Raw genomic sequence first — 18,561 nt, forward strand, 5'->3', positions numbered from 1 at the left:
GGGAGGGTGTTTTCCAGCTTTAAAAAGGCTGCAGTCAGAGAGAGCTGCCCTGCGTCAGAGAGAGACTTAGAGACTCTTCAAACTCACTGAGCAAAATAAACACTATTGAATAAGACAGAGAGAGAAAGACAGAGAGAGAGCAAGAAAGAGAGCAGAGAGAGAAAGAGAAGAGGGATAGAAAGAGAGAGAGAGAGAGAGAGAGAGAGAGAGAGAGAGAGAGAGAGAGAGAGAGAAGAATAAACTTCCCAAGTGCTTTCTCCCCCCTCCCTCTCTCTTAATCTGGACTGCCGCAGCAGCAGCAACAGCAGCAGCAGCAACAGCGCTAGCTCGTGCTCTTAACAACTCAGGCGCGCACATACACGCACCTCAATGACATTTTACTGGGGAAGGCTGCTATTAGCTTAAGGGTTTTTCCCCCTTTCCGTAGGTGGAAAGCGTTTGAGTTTCCACTTGGAAGACACAAATTCCAGTTGTTCCTTATATTACAAGAGGGAAAAGAGAAGGGGAAAAACGCAGACAGCTTAGGAGAGCGCGGGGTAAAGGCAAAAGAGGAAAAGTGAGTGAGAAAAGCATTGGGGAAAAGGGGACCGACCGGCAGGAGGGAGAAAGAGCCGGCGGGAGGGAGAACGGGCGGGCGGGCGGGAAGGGAACGCAGAGAGAGAGCAAGAGAGCGAGAGAGAGAGAGCGCGCGCGAGAGAGAGCGAAAAAGAGCGAGCGAACGAGAGATTGGAGATCCACCACCTCCTCACACCGCTGCCGAGTGGATGCCAAGCACCAGTTTTCCAGTGTCTTCCAAGTTTCCATTTGGACCTCCGGCTCCAGCTTGCGGGAGAGAAACTTTGGTGGATTTGCAGTCCCGCTCCTGCCCTTTCACTACGGTTGCCACCACTATGAAATCAGCTGAAGAAGGTAAACTGAACGGTTTCTGTCTCTTCCCCTCCCCTCCCTCTCTTCCCTTCTTTATTTGATATACATAACTTTGCTGATTCTCGCCTGCTCCGGGCAGAATTCTGGAGCTTCTGGAGGGCGGGGTGGAAGAATATAGACGCATTCAAGGGTCTAGACTGAGGGCTGGAAGGACGCTGAGGGTGGATGGGTAAGTGATGGGTAGGAAGACAGAGGTAATTGTGTTGAGAAGGCTAAGGGCACCCGGGGCGCACAGAGGCTGGAGAAGGAGGCGCACGGACTTTGACGGAGCTGCTGGCGCTGGCTGGCTGCAGTGATTGGGAAGCGGTGTCCCCCTGGTGTTTCCCCAAAGAAGCCTTGATTTTGAATGCGACTTCTTGCCAATAGGTGTCTCCTCTTCCTCTTGCGCTGACTGCACGAACTTGGCCTTTACTTCTGGATGCTTAAATTGGACTAAGACGGAGAAAATTCAGGGGGAAAAAATGCAATAGTCGTGCTTGTCTTTTTTTTTTTTTTCTTTTGGTGGGATTAGAGCCATCAAAACGAAACAATGCATTTTACTTTAGGATGCAATGTCGCTTCTCTGGGAAAGGAAAGGCCACCCTTGGAATACTTGGTTTAGAGCAAACAGAATCCTTAAGATTACGGACGCTGTTACCTTTTTCTGTCTCTAAGTGTTCCATATGAATGTTAACAAATTGCACTTTGCAAATTGAATGTAGTTTGTTTTGTCCAGTTAAGTCACTGAATATGAGGGACAATGACCCATCTGGTTCAAGTGACATGATGAAATATAATAAAACCTATTTCCCTCTAGTTAAAATCACTTTATTCTTACACAAATTAGAAAACCATTTCAGAAAATGTTGCAAAACAGTGTGAAAGGTGTCAGCCAAGTTCATTTATGCTCTTTATTATTGTGGGAAAATTACCTGCCAGATTTTGAAACGGAGAGTAGGCTTTGACACTTAGAAAGTAACTTTTAATTCCTATCAGAAAACCACTAATTAGATTAAATTAATTATGGAATTCTTCTGAATTTGTATTTTTGAGTTGTAATTCATAACTTTAGTGCTCAAGATTTTGGCTGCAGTTTACTTGTTCCACTCCAAATCCGCCTTCTCTCCCCTCAAAAAAAAAAAAAAAAAAAAAATCCTACCTAGAGTCGTCCTCAGAATAAGTTATTTGAAAACAATCTCGTAAAGAATGTTTTATATTGTACTTTTGAAATGTTAATTGGATAGTATAGACTTGTGATTACTTATCGATTTCTAAGCTACTTAAACGCAACTGTCATTCTTTGACTATTTTTTTTTTTAAAGCAAGTCTTTCCTGTCAAATGAGTGATTACTTTTTTTTATTCTTAGGGCTAAATTCTAGTGACTAGGAGTATAAATGAAATACTTTGATTTTTAAAATTATTTTCAAATATGATTACCATGATGCGTAGTCCATCAGTTTGCAAGTATTGCCAAGTTTAAAGGCCTTTTGCCCTTGGAATTATCCAATTACTCCCTAATTTTAAACAAAGGACTCCCTGTAAATATAAACATATCTAACTTCATATAAGTATCATTGATCAATATTTTTTCAGTGTTTGTAGAATTGTATAATTTAGGGTTTGCTCACATTTCCTGCCTTTTTTTTTTTTTTTACAAAAGTCTAAAAATGTTCAAAAAGGAGTTGTCAATAGGAAAATTTTGAGAAGCTTAGAACACATTTGTTTGAAAGTGTTATCTACTTAGTTCTTAAGGATGTTGGACATTATACAGCCATAATACAGTCTAGATTTCACTTTATTGAAAACAAACTTTAAGTATTCCATCCTCTAATAAGGAAACAATCTTTCATGAGGAAAAAAGTCATCTTTTAAAAGGAGAGGTTTTTACTGTTTTCTAGATAAGAAAACAATTTTAAAAATACTTCTACTAAAACATCACATACTATCTTTAGTAATTAGCTTCAATAAATGAGTGTTGATATATTTTAGAGGGACTAAAAAATTATGCTAACCAGAAAGTATGATCTAATCTTGTAAATACATAGGCAAACTCTTCAAGGATTAGATTGTTCCTTGTAAATTAAGGTTTAGCACCGCCTGATGATTCTGGGTGAAGAAAATATACTATATTATGCACTAGTATAAAATGCAGAGACTATTCCATTACATACACATTTCTGATAGAAAGAGTGATTAAAATATCAGGTGGTCACAGAGCATCTCAATAATTCTTTAGCATCTCCCAAAAGTCTAGAAGCTTCTAGGCTAAAGCTCATTAAAAACTGTTGCTCCTGAGAGATTTCGGCTGATTTTCAAAGTGTGGGGAATAAGGAGAACAAGATTTTTTAGGCTCTGCAGGTACTTTACCCATTCAAGAAGTTTCTCCATCCTGCAGAACACCCCACAGGTTCTAAAGAACTAAACTGAACAAAGCTTTCTGTGTTCTCCTACCACTTAATTTAATAGAGTTGTTTTCTAACCCAGATTAGTAAATGGCATGGGCTTGCACCTAGCCTTATCATATCCCAACACTTGAGTTTTATATCCTATTAACATCACATAGCTTTAGTGAGGATGTGGGCCAAACTAAACATTTCAATGGAGACACTAATATTTGCTGAATGGGCAAATCAAACCCCAGCCAAATCATTATGAACCATTTGGAAGATTCGAGGCATGTGTGGTAGCTAGACTGGAATATGGTACTGGTAAAGAATAGAGAAAGGGTATTTTTCCAGGCTTGCCCCATATTTTTCTGTTTTTCCAGTGTATAGGAAGATGAAACTAGATTGGAAGTTAGTGTATCTAGTCACTGGTTAAATAAGCATTCTTGTTTTCTTGTAAGCTAGGGAGTGATGAAATCAGGTGGTAACCTATGGGTGTGGAAGGAGGTAAGTAAATTTATCACCTTTGGAACAGCCTAAGACATGGTAGATGATAGATACTTTTGAAACTGATGTGTGTGTGTGTGTGTGTGTGTGTGTGTGTGTAAAATGAAAATAGATTTTTTCAAAAGAAATCAAACCCTCTACTCAAAATTTTTTAAAAAGAATCCCAAACAACAATAAAAACTCACCAAACTCACCGCCATACCTCTTTAACTGTGAATTGTTATTCGAAAATAAATCAGGCCAGACTAGAATGGAGTTTATCACTGGAGAAAATCAGCAGTTGAGAATCACTGAAGGAAAACATCTGGGAAGTATCCTGTTTTTTTTTTTTTTTTTTTGGTGTCTCTCACCAAATGGCAGGGTCAATAAGTCCCCAGTGTTAAAAGTAAGATTCATTTTTATTAGCCTTTAGAATGGCACATGATACCATTGCCACTGCCCCTGATCTTTCTTTTGTGTCTTTCAGACCCTCCTCACCATCAATTTACCTCCATGATCTTTCATACTCCTGTTATTCCAGATGGTGGTTTTAATTGGGTGCCAAGGCCTTTACATACACTGGCTGATTCTATCCTGAACAATAGCTGGGAGCAAACAAAACAAAACAAAACATTAAAAAAGAAAAAAAATTACAAAGATTTATGCAAACAATTCATAGAATTGTTTGCCAGTGTAGACCCCACAAAGACCCACATATACAGAGGGAAAATCTTTCCAAACTTTGGAGTTATCACAGAAAAGAAAGAATGGGTCATTTGCCTTTTTTTTTTTTTTTTAAGAAGGGGAATGATTTGAACAATGCTAAAACAAGTCAATGGTTACCACAAGTTAAACATCAGCCTGTAAGTAAAATGCCAGAAGCAAAAACCAAGGGCAGATGTGTGCCAGCCTTGTGTAAAGCTTAATAAACAATTTGTAAGCAATACAGTACTTAATTATGAAAAGAAAAAAGAGAAAATACATAATCCATCCTCATGGAAAAAGCTAGATTTTCCTGGCACTTCCTGATAATTCTTTTAGCCATGGGGCCTGGAAAATGGTATTCCCTAAGTTTATGATTCTGAGTTGCAAGGATCTTCCATAACTACTTGGAAAAAGCATTCCTTTGAAACTCAGCCTTAAACTCTGTGAGATCTACAAGTTCAGCTTAGACCTGGCTTCCAGACCATTGAAAGTATTTGCAAGTAGTAGATTCCAGAGCTAGCTGGAAATATAGATAAACTTATTCTAAGGAGAATTAAAGTCATTATTACTGACTTTTCAAAACCCTGGATTTAAAGAATGATTTTTGGTTAGTCTTAGGTTAGAGAGAAGGAGTATGTTATCTTTTTGCATCTTTTATTTTACATAAACAATACAGAATTCTTCAGTGATCAGAACACCAACTTTCACACAGGCATAAACTAATCCATTTTTGCATCTCTCTGGCTTTGATGAGTTAAAGTTATTATCTTCATCATCATTCTCATCAGTATCATCTCAGCCTAATTAAGTATTCTGAAGTGCACTTTGTCATAGATTTGTTTCAAAAACAAAACTAAAGGTTACCAAAGTAGATTGTAACTTAAACATGTATTGGCTTCCAGAAGCTCTTTCAACCAAGACTCCGTCCTTTCACTTTTTTTGCTTCCATATAATTGTCTACACACACTGGTAAATTATGGCTTTTGGACTATTGGGGAAGGCATTGGACTGCATTAGAATAATTTAGTCAAGGTAGCCTTTGGTTTTGCAACTTGAAACTTAGGTAATCTGTTTTATTTGTCATGATGACTGATGATATGCATGTATCTCATGTTCCTCTAGGATTCTCTTCTGTATCCTTCAAGCTTCGCGATTTCAAGTTAATTAGAATCAGTTATATGCTGGTACTAATCCAGAGATTTTCCAGTTTTATCAGTTGTGTCTTTAGACAAAAAGAGTCAGAAAAATGGGACAAAGTAAAAAGGGAATGAAGGGAGCATGATGAAAAGTATATTCCACTGTGAAGTTTGAGTCTCAGCCGGTCTAAAGGTAGCTTAAAGTTTCAGGGCATGTGTTTATCTTTTGGGGAGTGAAGCCGTGTGTGTGTGTGTGTGTGTGTGTGTGTGTGTATCCATATGGTCCCACAATTCCTTTTCAGTTTTGCTTAAGTGTGTGTGTGTGTGTTCATCTCCTCTTGTCCTTATGGTCTTTCCAAACTTCCGAATTTCAAAAACTACTACATGACTTCTATTCGAATCCCCCCCAACACATACGCACACACACACACACACACACACCCTTCTCTCCTCATCACCCTATTTACTGTTCACTGTGGGGAAGGGGGCCAGCCGTGTCAAAAGATAGCAAGGGGAAAAAAAAATTAAAAGGCTTTTGCTTTAACTTACGTAGAGAGTTTATTTTAAAACAAGGAAGCCGGGTGGACGGCAGAGCAGCTTGTTTATATAAACCCGGAAACATCAACAGAGGGAGAAAGAGGGAGGGAAGAGAAGGGAGGGAGATACAGCGGTACAGGGTGAGAGTCACATTACAGCCCAAGAGGACGCCTGCAGCAGAGGCAGTAGCAGCCGCGGAGCGGAGCTCAGCTAGCTCTCTACCTGGTCCTTCAGCCCCGAGCTATTGAATTACACCCACTTTGCTAAGAACAGGCGGGGGTGGGAAAGCCTGAGAGAGAGAGGACTGAGCAGGGAGCAGAGAGGGTGAGACTGGCCGGGAGGGGAACTTCACTGCTCCAGCCTGACCCTGCCTGGGCCAGCGACCCTTCTTGTTAGGGACTGCGGAGCAGAGTCGAAAGCTTCCTCTCCCTCTCCCTGTCTTCCAGAAGTGGATCAACAGGTGTCCCAGGCACTGAGAAGCAGCCGGAGGTTTAGAAAGGGAGAGGCAGACAGGCTCCGAATCGGGGGCCAGAAGAAAGTTGCTCCCATTCCTCTTCCTCTGCTCCAACTCCACCTTCTTCCCCTTTGCTCTCGTGGTCTTCCAGGAGGCGTCTGCACTTGGCTAGTCGGGGTCCTCGGGTGATTCCATCCGAGAGGAGGACAGGAGGATATCAAGACCCCTTTTTTCCCTCCTGCCTTAAACAACCTCCAACAGCACCACAAACTTTAGGAAAAGAGAGTTGGGGGGAAGGCGGGAGAGAGAAAGGGAGGCGGTGTCTCTCTCCCCCAGAGATTCAGACATGACCGGTCTGGAAGAAGACCAGGAGTTTGACTTTGATTTCCTTTTCGAGTTTAACCAGGCCGACGAGGGCACCTCCGAGGCAGGCAAAGGTGGGTGAAGCGCGGCTCTCATCTGTCATCTCTCACCCACTTCCCCGACTCCTCCCCTGCCTCAATCTCTTGATGCCCCGTCCCATTTCCCCTGAATTTTGGTGCACTCCTTTTGAGGGTTTAGGGGACTGGTTTTTCTGGAGAGCAGGGCACGCTAGCTGGCAGGGGGCGCCTGGGGAAGTGAAGGGATGGGAGGGGGGAGTGTGAGGTGGCGATTGGGTCTTTCCAGGTCTGGCCTGGCCTGGTCTGGCTTTAGACTCAGCCATGGCCCAGCTTCTAGACTGAAGCAGAGACGTGTGTGTGTGTGTGTGTGTGTGTGTGTGTGTGTGTGTGTGTGTGTGTTTGGGGAGAGGTGTTCCATTCAGACTTAGGAGAGACTCTGGAGGGTCACTACAGATAGGTGGGGGGGAAGGGGGGATGTGTGAGACAGTTTGCATTTCCTGGTTTAAGGCACCAGGCGCAAAGCAGTCCCTTTTTGAGTGTACCTCCACCTTCTCCCCTCTCTCCAATTAAATCGCCGTCAGGTGACAAGAGCTGCTGGGGGAGAGGGAGGGTATGACGTGCAGCAAGTGGGAGCGAGTTGGCTAGCAAAGCGCCCCAGGATAGAAGCAAGAGCTCTTTAAAGCTCTGACTTTTGAGGAGCTGAGACTCGTGCGTGCGGCTCAGCTGGCGGCAGCTACTTCTGCTGGAGACGTCGCGTGCCAAGTGATGGGACCAGTGGTTTTCTTTTTACTCGAGATCTTCTCTATCTTTTTTCCCACTTGTCCAGGCATGGAAACCTGTTCCTAGGGTCTGTACTTCTCTGGGCTTTGGAAGTGGGATGGCATGGAAAAGAGAAGTTCCTGGTACTTAATGGGGGAGGGGGAAAGGTTACGCTTGCGGATGGGGCTCCTCCAGGATCCGCCCCTGCCATTCCTGGCTGCAGGGGAGCCTGTCTCAATTCTTATCTCCTTCATCAAAGGGCTCAGTTTTCTTTCTGGCCCTGCCTTTTGCCAATTTCCCCCTCTACCCCCCTCTGGGTCACTGTTGATGTGAGGAGACAGTCTCAACAAAATCCCAGTCTCTTGGGGCTTGAAGGCCTGGGAAAAAGTGGACGTCCCAGATTCTTGAACCAAAGAGACTGCCTACCAGAATGATGGACAATAAATGCAGTTTAATGACCAATTAGGGTTTGGGATGGGAAATTTTTGCTTTGCTCTCTGTTGTCTTTGAACACTTACACTTACGGTGTTTTAAAAATCTTGTTGGCCATATAAAATGTGAGCCCCGACAAATAAACAAATCAGTTGGCATTTATGCCCTCACTAAGGATTTGTCTTGAAACAGTTACCTCTGTATTGTGTCAAGAGAATCAGTATATAATGTTTTTAAAATTATTTCCCCCAAAAAATGTTAGACTGGTTTTTATTTTATTTACTCAAAAAGACATGTACAAATCATCCACAGAGACAAGAAGATTACCACACTGAAACAGATGGTCAATGGCCTCTGACAGAGGGAATTGAGGAAGGCATAAAAGACCCAGAATGCACTGGGTCACTTGGACAGTACTTTACATTGGGAAAGGCTTTTCCACACATTTCTCCTTAGCTCTTGAACTGACAGTGAACAGAATAATAATAATAAAACTTCCATAGTTATATCCAAACTATATAGTAATTATAGAGACCATCACAGCCTTCTTGTCACTCATCTTTAATCACTTCCAAAGTGTGCCAACAAAATTTAATGTTGTAAATTAAGTTACAGAAACTCATACTTCCCTATTGATTCTATTGAGGATATATTTTATTGCCCCACCTCTTTAAATCAAACAAAATGAAGAATGGCACCCAAAATATAATTTTCCAGAGCAGAGATTCTGTGAGATGCTATCTCTGATTTTGTGAGATAGGCCAATTAATAAGGTAGATCAATACTTGACTTAGAAATTCATAGTCTCTTAAGTATTCCTATGTTATTCTAAATTTAAAAAGTAGAATCTTATTAGAGTGTGATTCAGTTTTCTCTTTTTCTACCTAAGCCTTTTCTTAGCTCTCTTTCCAAACTACAAGCAGTAACCCTAAACTTTTTTCCTTCATCTGCTCCCCTCTGTTGGCTTTTTAAAGAGATTCTCTCCGCTTGTAGTTTTTGAAATGAGGTGACGAAAACTAAATGCCGTATTCTTGGCAAGCAGAGACCTTCAATTTAATATAAAGGATGTATAATATTTTCCATGTCATCTTCTACCCCTTTCTTAAGTCTAAAATCTTGCTCTTTTGTTGTTGTTGTTGTTGTTGTCTCTAGTGAGACTTTTTTTGATCCTCATTATCAACTCCATCACTGTACTCCCACACTGATTAGTTTCCTTTTCATCTTCCTTCCTGCTCCCAGATCTCCAGACCTATTAGATCAGTAGGAGGGAGAATGGTGTTGGAGGAGATAGAAGGGATATCCCAAAGGGATATTTGGAGGCTCTTAGACCATTCTTGAGAGTCCAATGAATTATTGTTGGGAAGTAGTTTTCATTTATTCGGTTTGAATTTAGGTTCTCCTAACATCCCTCTTTTGCCTGATTTTGTAAATTCCTTCAGGGTTCCTTTTCATCCTCTTAATCTTTGAATAAATGTGTTGCATTAGTAATTTTTTCCACTTCACCATAAAATCCATTTTTCAGTTCATTAACAAATATCTTTGAAAGCTATTCAAATATCCCAACTTTTGTTCCATCTTTAACTTTTTTCATTTGGTGAAAAATGTCTGTGCATTCGTACTCTTTATTGTCTGCGCTTGAAAACAGAATCTTTTTTTTTAAAATGACAATCTTTTTTCACATATGTTGTTTTCCTAACCATATTATGGTTAATCAATCTCATTTTTCCTGCAATTTTTTTTTTACTCTCTTAAAACAACTAATTTATTTATCTATAATTTACTCAGTCAATTAAGTAAAAAATCTTTTATATTGGTTTTACAATTGACTAATTAATTTGAATTAAATTGGTTTGTTGATTTCTTGGTCCTATGGATAAACCTGAAGAATGTATTTATCCATAAACAAGTAGTATTCTCATTAATTGTTTAAAAATATACATAAATGTAGCCTGATGCTGCATGCATGTGTGAACATATACATATACATACATGCTATGATTTTCCTCAGAACTTTAATAATACTAAATAAGAGTGATCACCTCTGTTGGGTAATTATATATGTGTGTTTCCAAGGTTCCATAACTTAACAGGGATCAGAACTAAGTTGTACCGATTTTGATGCTGTTATAGTTTCTCCTCAATTACTAATACCTCTAGATTTCTAAAGTTAACCCTTATCACCTCTCATGGCCAAAGACTTCAGCCACCACCACAAAGTTCACTAGATCATAGGACTTAGCATTTGAGGTCATCTCAAAGACCATCCTAGTCTATCCCTTCACTTGGCCTCCAGAAAGTTGATGTGATTCTCTCAACATCAGACAGGATATAAATAGCTGAGAATGAAATTGGGGTGTAGGCCCTCAGATTCCAAATCCAGTGAGCCTTCCTGTTCATTTGTAAAATGGGCTAATAATAGCAGCTAACTCTCAGGGTCCTATCATGAATTGCCCTACTAGACATTCTAAGTTTAATGTCCCGTCCATATCTCCTTATCTTTCCAGTATAAAATTCATTATCTTCCCTCTTAAACTCATTCTTTCCCCAAACTTCCTTATTTGAGGGAATTATGATTCTTCTGGTCATCTAGGTTTAAAAACTTCGTATCATCTTCACTCTCCCTCAGTTTTGCATACTTGGTTGCCACATCTTGTAGTTTTCTATTTTTACAACTTTTCTTGCTCACCTATCCATTATTATTTGTACTATTTTGCAATAGTGTGCTATTTCTTTATTACCTCAATCTTCTCTTTATTTCAATCTATTCCTCTGCATAGACACCAAAGCAATATTTCTAAAGCTGAGATCTGACCCTGTTCCCTTTACCCTTTACTCCTCCCCTTTGTCTCCTTCTTCCCCAATAAATTCTAGTACCCCTCATCCCCATTTTCTTATCATACCCTCCATTCAGCAATTAAAGCCTTTCAGAACCTGGACTAGTCTTATGTATTATTCCATTTCTAGTTTTCTTAGGCATTATTCCATCCTATGAACTTTATGGTTCAGTAATATTGACATTGTCATTCTGTGCATACAGTGTCCATTTTTGTGCATTTTTTCTACTATGGTAATGCTGTTTCACATTCTTGGAATACCTTCCTTCCTCACCTCTCTTTCTTGGGATCCTATGGTTCTTTTTAGACTCAGATCAAACTTTTCACCTGAAGCTTTTCCTAATATTCCCCCAGCTAACCACCTTCTCACTTCTCAAATTATATATGTACATGTGCCTCCCTCCCTCTTAGAGCAGAAGCTCCTTGATGTCAGAGACTCTTTGTCTTCTATCTTTATATTTCTTGCACTAAAGTTGGTGCCTAGTATTTAGAAAGAGATTAATAAATGCTTGTTTATTGATTGGTCAAATCAAAAAAAATCAGATACTGTGCTTAAAGTGTTTTATAAATATACTTGTAATAGAAATATGTTTTTATTATATACTAGTATGTTCCTTTGGTTGGACATCTTTTTTAATCTATAAATTAAATAGTTCTTTCTATCAAGATGACTTAATGAGAAAAAATGGTTTAATTTGAACATCCTTTTCTCTACTTAATCCTTTCCATTAACCTAGTTAACCTAGAAAAATAAAGCACTTTTCTTGGAAAGAATTAGAAATCATCTAGTCTCCCATATATTACACATAGGGAGTCAATTAACAAAAAGTTTAAATTATAGGTAGAATCAAGATTAGATTCTTTGTACTTGGATTCCATGTCACTGTAAATTTGGTCTTTAATGAGATTTATCTTCTGGGAACTATTCTTGTATCCACTATGATCAACATTTTTATTATTATCTTGGGCAAAAGTACAGTGACATGCTTTTCAAATCTGCAAATGACTTTAGGCTTGGAGAGATCATAGGATTATAAATTAAGAATTGAAGGAATTTTAGAGGAATTTGTTTCACAGATGAAGAAACTGAGGGAGACAGCTGTTATATGACTTGCTTAATGTAATGCATGTGAATGTGTAAGGCAGGATTTGATGTCACAAGAATGAGTATGACAGAGTCACATCAAGAAAAAAGGTCTCAAAGAAACCTGTGCCAAATGAGATGAAATTTAATAGGTACAAATGTAAATTGTGATTCTTGAATTTTAAAAAAAATCAGCTTCACAAGTATTGAGTTGCCAGAAGTGAAAAAGCTTAGGAAGTTTTACAGATTGTAAGCTTAATACAACCATTAGGATAATAGAATTATTGATGAAAGGGATCTTACAGTTTATTTATTCTAGACCCTTCATTTTGTAGGGAAGGGAACAGTGGCCCAGAGACAATCAATTCATTGACTGAGGCTACCTGATAATAAACAGAGGAGCCAGGCTTTTAACTTATGCTAGGTGATTCTGTGGATAAAACACTGGGCTTAAGAATCAAGAAGCTCTGATTTCAAGTCATTCCTTGAAAATTTACTAGTTGTGTGATGCTGAGCAAGTCATTTAACTTTTTTGTCCTCAGTTTTGTCATTTGTAAAATGGAGAAAATAATAGTACCTATCTTGCTGGGTTGTTCTGAGGACCAAAGGAGATGTAAATGCTTTACAAATCTGGAAGGATTGTTATTGTAATACAATTATTACTATTACTCCAAATTCAGCATTTTTTTCTATTGCATTATATTTATATCCTAAGCTTCTTTAATAGAGATCCAAACAAGGGTGCCAAATGTTCTACTATATGCTGTCTTGATCAAATGCTTTATGACATATTATTATGTATTCAGTTCTGGGCACCACATGTTAGGAAAGATATAGATAAGCTATAGTGTGTGGTAAAGAATGACAAGATGACTAGATAACGGCTGTAGAATGGTGGTCTCCATGGTGGGGCTCAGTGTTCCTAGGGGTATAGCCTGATCCTAAACAACTATTGCCTAATGCTGGCAGAGTGTGATCAATCAATGGGAGGGTGGGAAAATAAATCTTGTCCTGCCCTCCTTGAGAAGCCAGTCAATAGAATGTATTTTAATGACAATTTTTTGACCTATCTTATAGAGTTCTTCACTTCAATTTTATTTTTTACTTTGTCAAAGACCACATTATTCCTGTAGCAGTATCCATTACTTTCATAATCCTGTGGGAAGCTAGTTAAGGGGCAAAATGCCCCTGCAATTTTGAAAGCAGAATTAGGCTATTAGACTTTTCTCAGTTTTATTTCTAACAGTGTATTATAAAAGTTTAACACATTGGATATCCTAATGAATAATTTCTTCAAGATAAGACAAGGCACTCAATGATTATCTGTCTGAGAGTTGAAGAAAGGTCAGTATTTCTTGCCACCATTTTTTAGATTTAGCATCAAATACTATAGTACTAGGAAGTGATGACTGTTACTTTTAATGTTAGACACTAATAGTCAACCATTGGGCTTGTCTCCAACACAACCACAATTACCCTTATTTCCCAATATTCCTCTGCTCCATTTCCTTACACAATAAATATTTTTTAACCCAATCCCTTCTAAAACTAAAATGTAACTCATGGATATGTTATAGCCTAATTACTAACAAAATATCCAAGAGATGTCATTTTCCACCCCCACCCCTAATCCCAAGTACTTGTGTTCTACTGGGTTGGTGAAAGTGATATGGAAAAGTGACATCAAATTCAAATAGAAATAGAAATAGAACATTTACATAAGAAGTCTTCCAAGTCTCATATTGGCTTAGAAAACCACATATTAACATTTTATATGTTCTATTGTATTTTTTTGTTTAATATTTCTCAATCACATTTTAATCTAATTTGAGCAGCACTTGGTAGAATTGTAAGCCCAATGCATGCTGCAGGCTGAATGTTTGACATTTGAAATAAAACATGTGTACAGCTAATTAAATTCAATGTGTATATATATATATATATATATATATATATATATATGTGTGTGTGTGTGTGTGTGTGTGTGTGTGTGTGTATGTAGGAAAAGCAAAATAACTTTTGTGGTGAAATGAGCAGAAAAAGCTTGATTTAAATGGTAGTGACTGTGCTGAGGCATGAAGGAAGAGATGAGTTTATAAGAAGTGGAGATGAATAGAATTCCATGCAAAGATACAGAGGTGAGATTTGTGGGAACACAGATTGCATGAGTTTAAGTAATGTGAAATCAGTCTAGAAAGATAGGTAAGATTTCAGTAAAAGGGCTTTAAATGCCAAACAAAGGAGTTCCTAGAGGAATTGAGGAACCATTTGGCAGGGGAGTGACATGATTACGCTTTTTCCTTAAGAAAATCATTTGACTGCTATGTGAAGGATGGACTGGAGAGGCAAGATGAACAGGGGATAAGCCAATTAGGTTATCAGATTGGTTCTTGGGAGGGGTGTTAAGGGCTTGGAATTAGACTGGTATTCCTGTGAATGGAGAGAATGGGAAAAATTCAAGATGGGTCATTTAATAAAGTTTCTATGCAAAACTACCAGGCTTTTAGATAATTGAGTTGAAAAAGCAACCTTGCAGTAGTGAACATTAAGAAATCTAACTCTTTAGGTTGTGCTGAGGCAACAGAAAAGGACTATTTTATATAATATAATGTTTATTTAAATATTAAATAACTTAACCTTATATGTTTATAATACTGTTATTATGCTGAGTATAAATAACAATAACAACTAGGTGGCACAGTGAATAAAGCATTGAATCTGGAGTCAGGAAGATTTAAATTCAAATCTATTCTCAGATACTAGTGAGCTTTGTAACTCTGGGTCAGTCATTTAAACTATCTCAGACTCCATTTTATCATCTGCAAAAATAGAGAGATTAAGAACTTCAAAGAATTGTGAGGTTCAAATGAAATAATATTTGTAAAGTGCTTTTTCGAACTATATAAGTTCTAGCTACTATTATTAACATCTTAATTAATATCAATAATACTATTATTATCTTAGAAGTTGCTCCAGTCTTAAGTGCTTGAACACTTATTGTGAAAGGGTACTGTGGGAGGCCCTACAAATACAACTCCTGTCTTCAAGAGATTTATTGCCTCTTTGGGGAGAAAGGGCACATTTGTGAAAAAGAACAATTGACAAATAAGTGAAAAATTCCTTTGTTTCCTCACATATAAAGTTGCGGTACAGTGAGACTTAGATGATTTCCCAGGTCCTTTGTTTTAATAATAATTCACTTTTATATAGCACTTTGAGGTTAACAAAATACTTTATTCATAACATACTTGTGTGCTGATGTTGTAAGGGTCACTGTTCCAACTTCATGGTGAAGAAATGGAGTCTCATTAAGTGGCTTGTTTAAGCTCTTGCTAGTGTATGTCATTTGGATCCAAACTGAGATATATCCTGATGCCAGAATGAGGGGCCTTTCCAGCACTTAGTACAGTGCCTGGCACACAGTATAAGTGTTTAATAAATACTTGCTGATTTGACTGACTTCCATTAAATCATGCTGTCTGCTGAAATGAAAAAAAAAAAGGAATATTATATCCAATGAATGAGAAACAGTTTGAATAACCATTGATGGCCCAATTAAGACTATAGAAGATCATCTCAGCTTCCTAGAACCATATATATGATTTGAGCCAAGCCTTGGCACCTGGGTAGGCCTTACATATGTAAAGAAGATAGCATGTAGGTTATCTCAGAATAGGGAACTACACTCAAATTTTTCGCAGAAGACTCTGAACTAACTTTTGTTTCCTTATTTTGTTAGGTTAGTGAAGTTGCTAGGGAATTTGATAGATTCTCTTTTCCTTCTTGATTATTTTATTAAATTTTGCAGCTCATGGTGTCCTAAGTTGAGTTAAGAGACCAAGACAGTGCTGAACTTAGTAAGTTAAATCAACTACCAAAAATTGGACCTAGAAAAGAGTAGCTTAGCTGGCCCGTATGGACTGAAAAGTATAGCTGTTGCTTTCTTCCTATTAGCCCAATTCTTCCAAAGCAGAGACAAATGAATCAAAGATAGACCATTAATAGTCACTAATAATGAAGCACAAAATGATACCTTCATTAAAAAAAAAAAAACAAAACTAGAGAGTAAGGATATATATATATATATAAAGATATATATATTCAATATATTTATATCATCCAGGTTGAGGACTGCAAAACAGTATAATCATTTCTTGCTTCCCAAAATCACTGAACTGTGTTATTATTATTTTTCTGTACTCATTCAGAATTTAATTACATATTGCCTTTTACTATTATTCTTTGGTTGTGTCTGACTCTTCCTTAAATCATTTGGTGTTTTATTGACAGAGATACTGGAGTGGTTTGCTATTTCCTTCTCCAGACCATTTTACAGATGAGGAAACTGAGGCAATCAGAGTTTAGTGACCTGCTCTGGGTAACACAGCTAGTAAGTGTCTGAGGCCAGATTTGAATTCAGGAAGATGAGTCTTTTTGACTTCAGGCCTCTCAAAAATCTACTATATGACCTAACTGCCTCTCATTGTTACTTCTATGAGATATAATGTGTCCTTTTTAGTTTATAAGAGCCTTGAAGACAAATCATAAACTCACAGAGCTCAAAAGGACTTTGGCAATTAGTCTAAACTTGTCATTTTATAGATAGGAAATAGAAGCTAAGAAGGTCACATATAAGTGACAGAGTAGAAATGTTGAACTCAGCACTTGTGACTCTCAAATTCAGTGTATCATATGTTTTGTATCCCATATAATGACTAGTCCAGGACTATCAAAAAAGAACTCAAGTGCTATTTGTTGACTGTTAGAATGAATAACTGAATGAATGAATTCCACCACCAACATTGGTGTCAGCCAGGATTGGTGCCTCGGTTCTATCCACACATCATCTCCTTTCTACTCATTAAACAGCTGATGTGCAGCTGATGCTGGTTTTCAGATCCTCTTTTCTGCAGGAGGGGAGGGAATGGGCTTCCCTTTCCACTTAAGAGCAGGGAAATCCTGCTCCCCTTCAACTGTAATTCAATAGCTGATTTTCCCATCAGCTGTTTAAGGGGTGTGGTAGTAGCATCATGGCTGCATGCCCTTGTTCTCCAAGTTATTTCAGCCTTACTGAATGTTGCCACAGTATTGTCACCCTGGCAACTTGATAGGAAACTCTCAGGAGTTCTGGGTGGTGGTATGGAATCTCTCTACCTAGAGCAATGACATTTTCTAAAATCTGAAAAACAAATCATTGCTTATGGCTTCTTGATATTTTGTGTGTGGAAAGAAAATATCTTGCACCAAAAGATTATTGTTGATTTCTGAGATCATATATTAATGATGCTCCCCCTCCTCAACAAGTAAAAGAATCATACTGGATTGGTTAAATGAAAGAATAAGTGGCAAATTCTCAATGAGGAATCGAATTTTTGGGTGACATTCTTGCCCATAGGGTTCTAGTCCTTACTGTTTACTAAAGAAAAGACAGTAAAATATAGTGAATAAGTACTAAGAAGAATATTAAGTGAAAAATAAGTACTCTTCAAAGGATATCTTCAAAACAAAATTAAAATACCTTTTTTTTGGGGGGGTGAGAATAAAAAAACTCTAATTATCTTTCATTAATTATAATAATTATTTTATTCTTTTGAACTTACTTTTAATTTTCAGATGCTATAACTAATAAACACATTTAAAAATTTCCATGAAAACAAAATACTAAAAAGACAACAAGAGGAAAAAGTACATAAAATATATTTTTGTTTGAGAGACCCTGGTAAGCATTGCTTGTACTTAATGCCAGCTACCAGGCTATATTATGAATTTCTAAAAGTCTTTAGCTCTAATTTGTCCCTTTAAGTAATTATTTGTCAAAGATATTTAGAACTTATCAAACATTATTTATTTATTGCTTCAATGGGACCATTATATCTGTCTCTGCAAATCCTTTTTTGTTGGCAGATTATTGTGCTATCTCTTCAAAACCACCTCTAGGGCTGTTGCTGTCTATCATATCAATTTGGTTGACATGCAAAAGTCCCCTATGCAATGCATCTTACAAATTTCCATGTACATATTCACCAGCCAGTTTTTCAACGGCACCATTTTTGGCCTATCTCATATAGTTCTTCAGTTTTATTTTCAGTTTGTCAAAGGCCATATTCCTTCTTTTGGCTGTGCCTCCTACCTTCATTGCTCTGTCAGGGAGAGAGGCATGTACATGTAATTCTGAGGGTAGAATTTGGCCATCAGACTTTTCCCAAGTCTATTTCTAGCGTGCATGCTGCTGTTTAGCAGAGTGCAAATCCTAATGGGTAAGTTCCTCAAAATAATAAAAAACACTCAATGGTGCTCTGTATGAGAATTAAGGAAAGACCATTGATATAGTGCATTTTATATTTGTGATATAGTGTTAGGAGGTAGTAAATATGACTTTTAATACTGGACTTTGTATAGTATCAAAAGAATATGAGATTAATGTTGCACATTAGTCATGCTGTGATGATTTGAGACAAATAGA

At 38.0% G+C, this 18,561-nt stretch overlaps 1 protein-coding gene across 4 annotated transcripts in view; it reads left to right on the forward strand.

The window, feature by feature from the left end:
- Positions 1-656: 656 nt before the first annotated feature.
- Positions 657-18,561, forward strand: part of NFATC1 (nuclear factor of activated T cells 1) — a 202,044-nt gene continuing 184,139 nt past the window's right edge. For 3 of the 4 annotated variants that reach the window (XM_003760114.4, XM_012541593.3, XM_031946737.1), the window contains exon 1: positions 657-909. In XM_003760114.4, the coding sequence (XP_003760162.1) occupies positions 765-909 (145 nt within the window). In that variant the 5' untranslated portion in view covers positions 657-764. Of the gene's footprint in view, positions 910-6,197; positions 7,047-18,561 lie in introns of those variants that run through there. The other variant, XM_012541592.3, reaches the window with a different exon arrangement.

Source organism: Sarcophilus harrisii, chromosome 1 (assembly GCF_902635505.1).
Source record: "Sarcophilus harrisii chromosome 1, mSarHar1.11, whole genome shotgun sequence".
Taxonomy (NCBI): domain Eukaryota; kingdom Metazoa; phylum Chordata; class Mammalia; order Dasyuromorphia; family Dasyuridae; genus Sarcophilus; species Sarcophilus harrisii.